Here is a 13,880-nt window from a genome sequence, read left to right as displayed (position 1 = left end):
AGAGAGAGAGAGAGAGAGAGAGAGAGAGAGAGAGCAACATAGAAGGTGAAAAAAACAAGATTGAGAGAGCAAGAGAGAAAGAACCAGTAAGAAAAGGAGTGTGCGGATATGTATGTTTGTGTGCGTGTGCGCGCGCGCGCGTGTGTGTGTGTGTGTCATGGTGGGCTCGGTTCCTCCAATCTTTCACTGGCGTGTCAGGAGATAAGATGATCAGAGAGAGAGAGAGAGAGAGAGAAACACAGAAGGTGAAAAAAACAAGATTGAGTGAGCAAGAGAGAAAGAACCAGTAAGAAAAGGAGTGTGCGGATATGTATGTTTGTGTGCGTGTGCGCGCGCACGCGTGTGTGTGTGTGTGTCATGGTGGGCTCGGTTCCTCCAATCTTTCACTGGCGTGTCAGGAGATAAGATGATCAGCCGAATGCGCTACAAATCTGCAGCCTGCCAGCCTTCAGACAGCTCTGTCAGTGCTGCACTCCTACTGAACACACGCACGCACTCACACACATGCGCACGGACGTATTTGTGTGTGTGCACACTTGTACACACTAAACGAACACACTTGCAGCATATACTGCACACATGTAGCCACGCGGAAACAAAGCGGACACGTGAGAACATATACAGTATATACACCCACACATACACACAAACCTGCTGTAAACAGAGGCATGAACACACACACACACACACACACACACACACACACACACACACACACACACACACACACACACACACACACACACTCTAACGAGAGGCTACAGAGAGTGAAGCATCTAATTAAGATCGTGCACTTTGCAGAAATGCGCCGACTGCCTTTTTAGTCTCCATGTTTGAAACAGGCTACTGGGTATTGTAAAAATGTCAACTCTTCTGCAGCGTTTGTTTTTCTTCACAATACTTTTGCCTTCACTATTCCCTCATTGATTATTTTACTTTAAAAAAAAAAAAGGAACAAAGACGCTGAGTTTTCAATAAAACACTTGTCTGGTGCTTTTTGTAGTTTGAGATTAATTTTAAATGATATTTCAGAGAAAATTCAAGCGAACATAGATTTTCTTTTTCACAAAAAGGTGCCTGCGTACGTAACATTAGTTCAATCGTTCAAGCACATTACGATAATAATTCTAATGATGAAAAATAATCAACTGTTATGGTAGAATTACACACATTGGGCACGTTGAACCAGGAAGAAGCCATTCAAGTTCAAGGGGAAGAAAGTTAATCTTTCAGCAGCTTCCTGTGTGTGTGGTCTAAACAAGTACACTCTGCAGAGTAGAGACACGACAGTGTGCGGCTTAACTGACATAAAAAGATGTAATGACATGGCATGGCTGGTCTCCTTAACACAGTTATCCTATGATGTGAACATTTTATTGTGACAGGTATTACATTTACAATCACTAGAGATTGCTAGAGACGGAAAGAGATTAGAGTTCGTTAAATGGTTGAATATTTGCTGTGTAACAGAAAATTAACGCAACAATTTTAATTAAAATTGCCAAAAAAAAATTGTAGTTCTCACTTTGCTAACGTGAGTATTTGCTGGTTTGCTCAGTCTTCTATGATAATAAAGTGAATCGCTGTAGTTTAAACAGCTGGTTGGATAAAACGAGCAATTTAAAATTTCAGCTTTGGGAAATTATTTCACAATCCTCTGACACGTTATAGACAAAAAACGGCGACTCCAGGAAATAATCGGCAGATTTATCCACAAGAAAAATAAATACTACTTGCAGCATTAAAACTCTTGCTTTATGCTTTTTAAGTAGCAATTGGAAGATGTGTAGCACTGAGTGTCCAAGACTGTAAGGAAATGAAAGCTGGCATTAAACACTTGGCCAGTTCTGTTGAACAATTTTCTAGAGTTTGTTTTCTTAAAATCATAATTCTGTCTTAACTGTTTTATTAAAACAAAAGCTTGTGCTGAGACACATTCACTTATTACTTTGTTAAAATTAAAATGTTAGTAGAAAAACAATCTGAAAGTAAGGCATCAGAAACAGGATTGATCATTGATTGGCTGACTATTATTTTGATTAAATTAATATCCCGGAACACGACGTTTCCAGTGATATAAAATAAAGCTTCAGTGATTAGTAGATAAATCAATTAGTTGTCAACTATTAAATTAACCAACATTACTTTGATAATCGATTCTTTTGAATCATTTGAGAAAATTTTGTCATTTCAGCATCTCAAATGTGAACAATTTCTGTTTTCTTTTGTCCTCTGACGGCAATCTGAATATCTAAGTGAATATGCTAACATTTTATCCATTACATTACAAATCGATTAATAAATGATGATTAATAAAAAATGAAGATCACATAAATTTACTGAGAATGAAAATAATCAGTAGTTGCAGCCACAAGAATTCATGCAAAAATGTATAACTTAATGATTATCAAAATGGATATTGATTCATGTTCTGTCAATGGACTAATCAATTAAAAGTACTAATTGTTTCAGTTCTACATTTAACATTTTTAATGTGAAAAACTTTCCAGGCAAATCACTCAGCACTGAAACGACTGCCGCTTATTAATCCTGGCATGCTACCAAGTCTGGTTCCACCATCACTTGTTCTGCAGTCTGGAGCCCGACATTGTCTTGGCAAACAAGCATCATAAGTGACACAAGTGCTATACAAATACAGAGCTACCAGCCAGTAAAGAACACACACACACGCGCACACACACTGATGGGAGCCATGTAGTGACTGCACCAGTGTCGTGCCTTTACAGTGTCAGGACCATTTAGCCTGCCAGCCTGCAGGTATGTGACTGTTCACTTTACATCACATTAACTATTGATCAACCTTTCCTCTCTGCTCCACTGGAGAAACTTCAGCTTCTCTCCCAGTCTCGCTCTCCCTCTCTCTCGCTCGCTCTCTCCCTCTTTTTCAAACACACACACAAACATGCACACCAGAGTCCCACCCAACTCGCCTGTGTACTCTTTCATCATCTCTCAAGGGTGTGTACACACACACACACACACACACACACACACACACACACACACAGAGCTGGGATCTCGTCTCACAATAGCAGACCAAGGGTACCCCTCACTGCTGCCAGATTCAGTGTAAGGGCTGCTTTTTCATAAATGTTTGATGCGCACAGAACTAAAATAAAAACGGGGAGAGGTTGTATCACACAAACACAAATAAAATGCACACGTTAACCATACTCAAACAATTAACCGTCAGGCCTCCCTAATGCAAATATAAATTTCATCATTTAGCGAGTGACAGACAGGCAGTTAAACACAGAAGGCTGACTTTTTGTATTTTTCATTTAATTATCTGTGTACACACGCAGCCTTTCTGGAGTTAACAATTCTATGCAAACAGACAGTAAGAAAAAAGGCACAGTGTGTGGAGAAAACTGAAAATTAGCATTATTTGGTACTTATGCAAGAAAGGCTGATTATTTTCTTTATCAATGAATGTGTAGATTGTTTGTAACTGATTTCTTATTAAATAAAAACGGTGAGAAATTGCCCTCACTAATTCCCAGAGTATTACCAGATATCAAGGATGCACAATATAAAGGGGTGGAGAAATTATTGGTAAATACTGTAAAGTTGAATTATTAGTATTATTCTGATAATATAAATTATTAGCCAGTATATTTGTGAGGTTTTTTGGTTAATGTACTATACTATAGTAAAATTAACATTTTAAGAGTCAGAACTGTTCTTTGTTTTTCTTGTGTTAACCACAATGATGAGCTGTGGAATATTAAAATCATTCATCTTCACCTTCAGCTCACTACGTGTTAGCCTTTATTACCCTCAGATGTGCATCTGATGTGCATAAAGTACAGGTTACGAACTTTATCAGTTATCTTATTAGTATTGGCCATGAGAAGTAGGTAATTTTTGGCTATCATATCCTGTATCATGCACCCCTACCTAATCTTATTTTTCCCAAAGATATTAGATTTACGATGACATCTCACGACAATGACATCTTTGTTTTATACAGAAAACAGCCCAAATGATGTCTGGCTGACTGTAGCTTCTTAAAATGATAGAACGAGAAAAGGCTGCTTTTTTTTCCTATTTTCTATCAATGTTTTGACTGACAAGTATCAACCTGAATTTTCTGCCAATTGATTAATCGCTTAATGGACAAGTGACAAGATCAACCAGTGACAGCAGTTTTATATGAATGGTCAAATATGTGTTCGGTCTGAAAGAGCTACGTGTGGCCAATATCACCAGAGTATCTCTTGTGGAATTTGATATTGCGATGGCTGAATATTTTAAATATTCACTCAGGGTGTGTGTGTGTGTGTGTGTGTGTGTGTGTGTGTGTGTGTGTGTGTGTGTGTGCGTGTGTGCGTGTGTGAGAGAGAGAGACCGTAGTTACAACTGCTGTGTAGTATTTGGGCAGAGATGAGTGGAGAGGCTCGTAAGTGATGAGTGGCAGCATGTTAGCAGCGAGTGGAGAGCCTATCTTATTCTGCAGACCACACACACACACGTTGCCTTATGACTGATACATGGCTGTGTGTGTGTGTGTGTGTGTGTGTGTGTGTGTGTGTGTGTTTATAGAAAGAGTTACCGTAATGAGAGCCCTGTGTCAGCAGCTCCTCCCATCTCCCTTCAGTCTGCTGATTACAGCCTGTTTAGATAGTTAACACACACACACACAACAAAATTCAGAGCAGCTGACCAACCAATGACCCTTTAATTAATTAACCCTTCCCTTTCTTTAGCTTCCTTAGTAATCTCTCATCCCTTCATACCAACCACACACACACGCCACCAAAACCAGCAAGCAACACACAAATTTAGAAACGCACCATGCCACCCATCCAACCATAATCTACACACACAAAGTTGCAGCTCATCAGCGCTAATCCCTTCCCTCCGTCTCTTTCCTGCCGTCTAATCCAACATCTATCAGAATCCAGCCACCTTCTCTGCAGGCAAAATACACAACTAAGCTCTGCTATTTCTGGACAACATCTATTTGTGTGTGTATGTGTGAGGTTAATTGTTGAGCCCCCTCGCATGTGTGTAAGCGTGTGCTAAGCACATGCATCAGATTGGGAGTCTGCCTGAACGGGTCAGTGTGTTCTGTGTCTGGCTCTGTGGGCGTTCAGGTCATGTTTTCCCTGTGAATAGTGTACAAGTGGGTTTGATTACACGAAGGTGCCTGCAATCACATGTGGATCTGTGCTCCCGTCTGTCTGCTGTAGGCCCGAACAAGGCCACTGTTAATCCTACTGACCGTTATCTGGCTGCACCTTTCCAAAACTGCTGCCAAATGCAACATTGCATTAAAAGAATGTTGTGATGTTTAATGCAATAAATATGTCCCACTGCTGCTTTACATTAGATTCAAATGTGGAAAACAAAACCTTAAATAACATATTTTTTATTTACTTGGAAAGCCCTCTGAGGCAAATCATTTGTGATTTATAAATAAGGTTCATGTGATTTGATGAGAATGATAAGGCTATAATCAACACACCGCTGAAAGATTATAAACAATATTGTTTTATCGCCTAGTCCTACTTTAGTTTTCAACAGTAGATGCTCAAAATATCAAAAGTTCAAAAAGGCATTCCTCTTCTGGCATCTGTGAAACAACATGAGCAGCAGATCTAGTTTACTGCCGTTTGTATCCCAATTATCGGAAAGCAAAACCAGTTTTTCCCAATTAACAGGTTCGTACCTACCTGCCAGGTTAAACAGACATCTGACAGACAGGTGAAAAGACGTCTAATAACACAATGTGTTTCAACGACGGTTGCTGTTGTTATGAGCTATGGTTACAGTATCTGTTTCCAGCTGTAGTCATATGCACTATGATAATCTGTCGTTTTTTTGTGCTCATAAGTCCCTGTTGGCCCGTAGGAAGGTTAAACAAATCTTTCCTGGAAACCTGAACCAAGCCTGCTAAAACTGCGTGCCGTGGTATTGAAACGGGAAGATGAAGATGGAATCACAAGCTCGCTCTTGCTCCCAATCGTGTTCTTAATCTCATCATTCATTTATTGTTTATCCTGCTCACTAGTTCTCAGTACCAGTGCTTGGCAAGAGGGTGATGCTCCAGGTGTTTTGTAACACGAGGTGTAACGTTGAACGGCTGCCAGTGGAGCTGATCACACCGTCTCAACTGGAGGATCCTGGGGTGACTCATGTTCACTGAATGGCTTGATTTGTCTAGGTCAGTGTTGCTCAAAGGGTGGTTCACACGAGCTCTGCAAATTTGTCCTTTGATTTGCAGAGCACCATACATTGCCCCACATTAAGACAAAATTCAATGTACATTCAGGTGACCAAAAAGGCTAACCTATAAGGGGAGGTGGTCACAGTCTCTACTGTTGTGCTGATAAAATGTGGGTGTGTTGGACCGAATGTGGTTTTGGTTCGTGTGGTGGGACTGGACAACACTCAAGAGGAAGTATCTATATTTTTTGTTGCAGGTGCTGGTAGAAATATTCTGCAGGAACAGATGGGGAAAAGAAACAAAAAACACCCACACACTCTCATTCTCAATTCTTTGTTGCCATGTCATACATGGACATAACAGTTCAACAACAAATGGTCTGCACAGATCGTTTAGCTCAAAAGTTTTCATATCTATTTCAAATAAGAAAAATAAAAAAATGGGACTAAATAGCAACTGTGCAAGTATTGTTTTATCTTTAAGGACTTAAACTTATACACGGACAGTGGCTCTCAGATACTGAAATGTTCAATAAATAAATTGTTAACCTGGAATAGCTACAACATCCAGTGACATAACCAGAAGAACATCCCAGTATCTTGAACAGGACAAACATACGGTCGCATTCAGACTACATCAGGTGTAACGGTGATCAGCTGCAGGGTTGTGTGGCAGTGTGTGGGTGTGTTTATTTGTGCTGAATGTAACCACTGTGAAACAATCAGAAAATAACCTCCGACTCACTGGCTTTCTTGCCATCGACACACGCTCTCTCTCTTTCATTCACTGGTTGTCACTTGTCCACATCTGTCTGTTTCTCTCTCCCTCAAAACAAACGGACATCAGCCAAAGAAAGCTTCTTGGTGTCACTATTGCACAGCCTCAACTGCAAGCCAGACACAGAAGCCGGGTACACAAAATAAACACAACTGGTAATGTATCATAGTTAAGTCCATGAACTCTATTTACTGTGGAGAAGTTTGACCGTTCTGACATCAGGCTGCATTTCTCCTGCCTCAGCCTAAATGCACTAGCCCCATTTAAATGAATGACATACCTGCGTTATCATCACAAGGATCCGATTTGGTCTAAGATTGGCCCTAAGTGAGCGAACATGATAAAAGGAAATGCATGAGCTAATGTCTATATCAATACAAGCTGATCATATATCTTGATGCAGATTTTAGGTTGTGTCTTTCAGTTACTACAGAGATATCTGCTTGTGTGCTGCTTGAGCTTAACAGACAGAGAGGGATAAGGGAACACACACATGCACGGACCCGCACACACACTCTCACTCAGGCATTTGTGTGTACAGAGAAACAGCAGTAGCCACAGGGGTTAGAGGGGCTGTGGACAAGGGCTGTACAAAAGAAGTTTGAAGTGGGACAGAAGAGGGAGGAGGGGAGATTCTGGCCAGTTAAATCAAAGCAGGATGAGAAGAGGGGATCCTGTGAAGGTGTGCCACGAGAACAGAGACCAGAGGGAGGGAGGAAGGGAGAGAGCAAGAGAGAGAAGGCTGGGACTGCACAGCCAGTCCAAATCCCACATTCAAAAAGAATTCTGGGCACATTCCTGCACATCTAGCACACCATACAGTAAAAAAGTCTAGCCAGCATATACCCCTATTGGTCCTGGAAACTGTGCCAAGAAAGTTGGTCGAATCATCACATCGCCTTGCATGATTTCAGAGATTGAGTGTGCATGTGTAGAGAAGAGGGCGGTTTGAACTTTTGCCACAACTCATTGCAAATGCATCTGGCAACACATTGCACTGATCAATCCAATACACACATAAGTGCACATTCCTGGCAGATTACTTTGCAACGTGAACAGGGTGCCGCTCAATCGTCCATAAAACGATTGTTGCAGTGATAACTTTTCGGAGCTGTAAAATTACATCTCACCACTGCAGCGTTGTGATAAGCCTTCAAACTCTTGAATCTACTGGCCAAACGGGCGCCCTGGATCGTATCTTATCATCTCACCTGTACCTGAAGCAACATGCCCACCTCAAACTGAACCGCTTGCACATTTATTTTTAACCACAGTGCTGTATTTGGTTTGAATTTCCAGTAACACGTACAGTATGTAAATTTAAGGGGAATCACAAACACACAAAAGTTAAAACTTCCGAACACTCACCTGTGGTACTGGGTCTGGAGGAACTGAAACTCCTCCTTGATCCGGTCCAAAGTTTCTGGGTAGGTTAGTTTCAGTGACTGGGGCGTCCCCGATGCTGCTGCCGCTGCGGCCGCTGCAGCTGCCACCACTGAGGCAGAGGACCCCGGGGGTGGCTGCAGAGGTGCCTAAGAAGAAAGGTGGCAGCAGATTCAGGGATTTGTCTGAGAGTACAGAAGTACACAATCATTGTATAAATTCTTGACATGTAATTTTCTGTAATATGGTACAATAAAAGCTTCACTCAAACAGTTTCTACTAAGGAGCTGACACAAAACGCAAAAATATGCACAATATCCGCACATGCACGTCAGCATGTCGGTGTGTAACTATTGTGAGGGGCTGTCTATTACAGAGACACTGTCATCGCTAGCAGAGCCAGATGTGAACGCAGCATCAAGATGTGGACGGGAGGGCAGGGAGGTACAAGAGCTTCTTAGCCAAATGAACACACTTTGTTTAATTGCAAGTCTGTGTAGAAGAAAAAAAAATAAAAGAGACAAGTCGGGGGTGGTGGGGGCAATCATGGCTGAAGACCCCTCCCAACCCTGTTGCTTTAGTCTCCAGTCTCTGCAGGGTTCAGAGCAATTAGGAGACTACAACCATAGGGGTAATGCTGCAGGACAGGCAGACAAAAGGGGGCTGAGAGCCGGACTAGGAGGGTGGCGGGGGCTGTCCGTCTGTCAGTCTATTTGGCTCTCTGTCAAAATAACACAGCGAAGAGGCCAACGGGGGCCCTGGACAACCGGCTTACAATCTTCACGATGGTCAAGTATGACAGTGAGGTTAAGTGATTGTAATATTCTGTGATTCCCTTGCAGGAATGTGCAGATGGGTGTTTATTTGGCTCTGTTAGTTTATTAAAGGCCAAAGTCTTGTCACTGATTCAAACAGTTTTTGCTCTTTTTTGGGAGGTGTGAAGAAAGAGGAAAGATTGTGGGAGGACATAGTTTCGATTCTATGCCAAGTAATATTGCTTGATCTGATAACAACCTCAAATAGCAGAGAATATTAGCTAACATTTTATAAGCAAGATTTCTGGGGACTTTTTAAACCATACAGATCAAGTTAAATTTTTTACAGATTTGTAACATTTCCTGATACATTTTTTGTAAGAGCGTTCTGTTATTCCAGCAGACTTGCCAATCAGTGCCACACACTGTGTGAGTTTGCCCCGCTTTAACATCTTACCCCAGGAGGGTAAATCATTTTTCTCAAATGTGCATCCGTACCTGGTAGTCATGTAGCCTTGCCTGTCTTTGTCTGACAGTCTGGGGATTTATTATAATGTTCTCAGCTTCTTTATGCAATTTTAAATAAATATAAGTCAAGAAATGTAGCTCTCTATCTTTTAGACCTTCGTCCTTCATCACAGTGTTGGCTGGACAGATTATATTTGTAATTTGTGAAGAACTAAACTAACCAGCCCGGACAGTGGAACAGTAGAGTAGTTTTCTTCCCATTTCTTTTTGTTCCTCTTTAAAGTATTTCTTCCATTTTCCACCTAGTTTTGGGTTCCCTTTTTTATGTCTGATGCAATAATTTCCCATGACAACTACGGAGACTTTTAGCCATCATGGTTTTTGGTCAGTGGAGCGCTATCAGATAAAAGGCTACCAGGCTCAAAACTTCTGAAAACCCTCAGTATAAGATGACTTTGTGAATTCATATTGAACAAATATTCATGCAGAAGGACACAATGCTAAAAAAGATGCAAAGTATAAAAATGACTACACCGCCCCGCACTTCCACGGGGAACCCAAAAAACATCTGCCCATTCCTGCAGCTCAAACCAGTCAACAAGCTGAGTTCAAAGACAGTAAGCATAGATGTGGGTAGCCCTGAATGACAGCAGTAATGATTAATTTGGATTAAAATAAAACACACATCTCACATGTTGACGTCCTTACACATCAGCGATGTCTGTCACGCATTAATGATGTTTAATGAACAAGTTAATCACAACATCACTCAACTCTAAAGCCAAAAAGAATGCCAGGGGGACTGTTTGAAAGATGTTCAAGGCATTTGGATGTTGGCATGACAGGAGCAGAGCGTGCCAGTTACCACAGTCCGTACGTGTGTGTGTGTGTGTGTGTAAGGAAACATGAACATCCACATGTGTGTAGATAAGTGACAGTATCAGATGTGCCGACAGGGAGGAAGAGACCAAAAAGAAAATGTGTTTCAGCAGGTGAAACATGGGAAGTGTATGTGAAGAGAGGAAGAGGAGAAAAAAGAAGATGAAAATAACAGAAGAGAAAATGGAAAGAGAGAAAGGGAACACAAGAGAGGAAAGAAAAAAGAAAGAAGGAGAAAGAAGATAGGAGAGGGGCTGTGGCCTCATTGTTCCTCTTTCTAACAAGCTGCTCTCAATCTGTCGGCCAGATCCCCCTCCTAGAGCACAGACAGCCACACACACACACACCCCTTTTCCCTTACACAAAAACCCACCATTACACACAAGCAAACGCACGCACACACACACCCTCACAAAGATACACACACACATTTTCAGTCTTGCACGCACATACGCACTCCCCTTTTTCTCACACAAAAACCCATAATTAAACACACACACTTGCACAGCCTCCTCTCTTTCACACAACACACACACAAACACACACAGAGCAATTACTCTTCACGGGTGGAAAAAAAAAGAGCACCAAGGCCATTTTATAGGAGGATGGAAGGAGGAAGAAAGAGGCGACTATCCTTTTCTCTCCTTTTTATCACCCCCCGCACCCCCTTCCCCTTTTTCAACATTTTTCGTGCTTTTCTTTTTTAACACTGCCACGTCTCCCGAGGACAGGTAAGAGGAGAGCGAAGCATCTTCCTCAGAAATGGAGGCATAGATGTGGCTAGAGAGAGTTGGTCTATTTTCTGATTTTCTCAAGAGAATTTTTTTTTTTTGGGGCGGTTTCCACTCTCTCTCTCTCTCTCTCTGCTGGCTCAGCCACTCTGACCTTACGCACAACTCCAGTCTGCTGGTTAGGTTTGTTATGATGATTCACACCAGACTAGACTGAACACATGTGACCAATGCAGTCTCTGAAACACAGGAAAATCATAGATCCTATCCCTCATAACCCCTACTCCTCCTGTGATCCGCTGCTATTAGTCTTTCGTAACTTCTGATCTGGCAAACAGCTGAGCGGGCTTTAAAATAAAAAGTCAGGTCATCAAGCTGACCCGAGGACCTCAGGGAAAGGATCTAGGGCTGGGAGCTTCACCTGATAATCCTACACTCTGTTATTCCCTCCCTCTCGGCCGTGTCCTGGCTCGAAGGCAAACAAGAGACATGCTGTCTGCCCTTGAACAAAGCTTACATAGACTGAAAATCGCTGTTACACAATTACAGGCTAGCTCTTTCTGTGGCTCGTACAGTCGTAAAGTCAGGTTCTGTAATACAGAGGAAAGACTGCATGAGGTTGGAAGGCATGCACTTCTCTCTGATGTGATTAGAGATGATCTGATTACTCATCTGTTTAGATAAATCAGTGGGGAGGTGTTTATAGGCCCTGAGCAGCCCAGCGTTGTTACCGGCGCCGCTGTGATATGTTCTGTTCTGGAAAGCCAGCTGAGAAAACTACAGGCTAAAGTTAAGGGTTTAAGGCCACCTATTCCACAAGCTCAATGAGGGAAAACCCAGATTTGACCCTGTCACATCAGATGCAAAGGTGTGCGCACACACGTTCGCGGTAATCTCTCTCTTAGCCCTGGAAGGCCTAAGTCAATTGCAATGATTAAATGAGGACCTGGTGATGAGGGGATGAGAGAGGCAGAGTGTGAACGAGTCATTTATGGGAATAGAAATGATTTTAAATCAGACCTCACATCCCTTCAGTGGGATAGGATAGGAAACAATCCAATAAGGTGGTTTTACACAAGGGTGAGAAACAGATGAACACCATTCACTGTACTAGCGGGTCTGCAACATAACAGATCAGGTTATATGCTCTGCACATACATTATATCCAAGGTCACATGCAGCAAACCCCATGAATGCAAATACAGGTACACAAACAAATATATGCACATAAAAAAATGTTAAACGTACATAATAAATTCTGACGTGAAGGGACCATTAACAGTGTGGCATTCCCTGAATGAAATCATTCCTGTTTTCATTTGAGTTACCTCTAATTACACCGCAAGCAACAAACCACCATGACCTCATATCCTTGCTCTAACCCCCCACCCTCAAAAAAACATGTGTGCGTGCACACACACACAGACACAGATGAGACTACACGCCCACACATGCTCACTACAAACACTTAAGTGGATGCGTGCACGATGCAGTTCTCCACAAGTATTTACAAGCACACATGCACTTTATTGTATTCGCACATGACTGTAGCGCCTACGTCAATATCACTGAGAATCCGCAAGATGTGTCCCACTCCTCTTCACTGGCCACACTGACCCACAGCGATACATAATTTGCTAATGGGGCTGACATGAGGCCATCAATGTTATGATGTGGTTATGTGACCTTAGGAATATTAGGTTCACTCAAAAAGAAACACTCTTCTTTGTACCACTGCAGGGGATGAGGGGGGAAATAGATTTTACTTGGATGACCTCTCGCATTCGCCTTCCTTTCTTTTGCAATTTCCCCAACTGACAATGCATATTTCACATGTGGCATCAAAGTAAAAAGACGGGATCCTTCCAAGTTCTTTTATACACAAAGCTCCCACTTCTTTGTAATGAGTGGTTGCCATGTTCTTGTTTCTTTTCTACCATATTGTGTTCCTCATTACAAATCCTGCATGCTGATTGTGCTCAGATTTTGCCAGAGAATCCAGTTTATACCAGACTTCCACTGGTCGCAAAACAAGTTTGAATTTAACTTAAAATTTTGCCAAAAGAGTCTGCAGCAATGCTATGGGCTCTGTGAGACTCTACTAGTACATAACGCTTTGAGGTAAATGCTAACAATGACGTGCCTGTGGTAATGTTTATCAAGTTAATCATTTTGGTTCAGACATACCAATTGGCATAAGTAAGGCTGAGGCATCTGGTCATAAACCAAAAATTATTGTTTGACCCGGTTATAGTGCTAAATGAAAAGTCAGGGGGTCACAACAATGATTAAATTCATCCTGAGGGAGACATGAATGTCTAACACAATTTTTGCCAATCCAGTTACAGCATTTCACTCAAAACCACATGTGAACCTCCTGGTGGTGCTTACGGAGGTCATCAAGAAAGTCAGTAAGATTTATCCTCTGGGAAGCATGAATGTCTGTACAAACATACATTTTAATTCAGCCAATAGTTATGGATATATATTAAAAAAAGTGTAAAATGTTTAGATTATTATTTGTTTCATCGGAGCTGTGTCTCTCGTCTGTCTCCTTAAACTGGGAAGATGCTGTGCTGCTGCCTCCCTTCATCTAGCTCTGCCCATTAGTCAAGCCACTAATTACACTGCTTACCCACAGAGTCGATCATCAGAGTAAACACCCACCACGCTCTCCCTCTCTTTCCCCTCTCT

General features: G+C 41.9%; 1 protein-coding gene across 3 annotated transcripts in view; it reads right to left on the bottom strand.

Annotated features, from left to right (window-relative positions):
* Positions 1-13,880, bottom strand: part of tle2a (TLE family member 2, transcriptional corepressor a) — a 38,665-nt gene that overhangs the window by 19,597 nt on the left and 5,188 nt on the right. For all 3 annotated transcript variants that reach the window (XM_019274351.2, XM_019274353.2, XM_019274354.2), the window contains exon 2: positions 8,339-8,502. In XM_019274351.2, coding sequence (XP_019129896.2) covers positions 8,339-8,502 — 164 coding nt within the window. The remainder of the gene's footprint in view (positions 1-8,338; positions 8,503-13,880) is intronic.

This window comes from Larimichthys crocea, chromosome XVII, assembly GCF_000972845.2.
Source record: "Larimichthys crocea isolate SSNF chromosome XVII, L_crocea_2.0, whole genome shotgun sequence".
In the NCBI taxonomy this organism is placed as follows: domain Eukaryota; kingdom Metazoa; phylum Chordata; class Actinopteri; family Sciaenidae; genus Larimichthys; species Larimichthys crocea.
The sequence above is the reverse complement of the archived record's forward strand: the minus strand, read 5'-3'. Positions and strand labels throughout refer to the sequence as shown.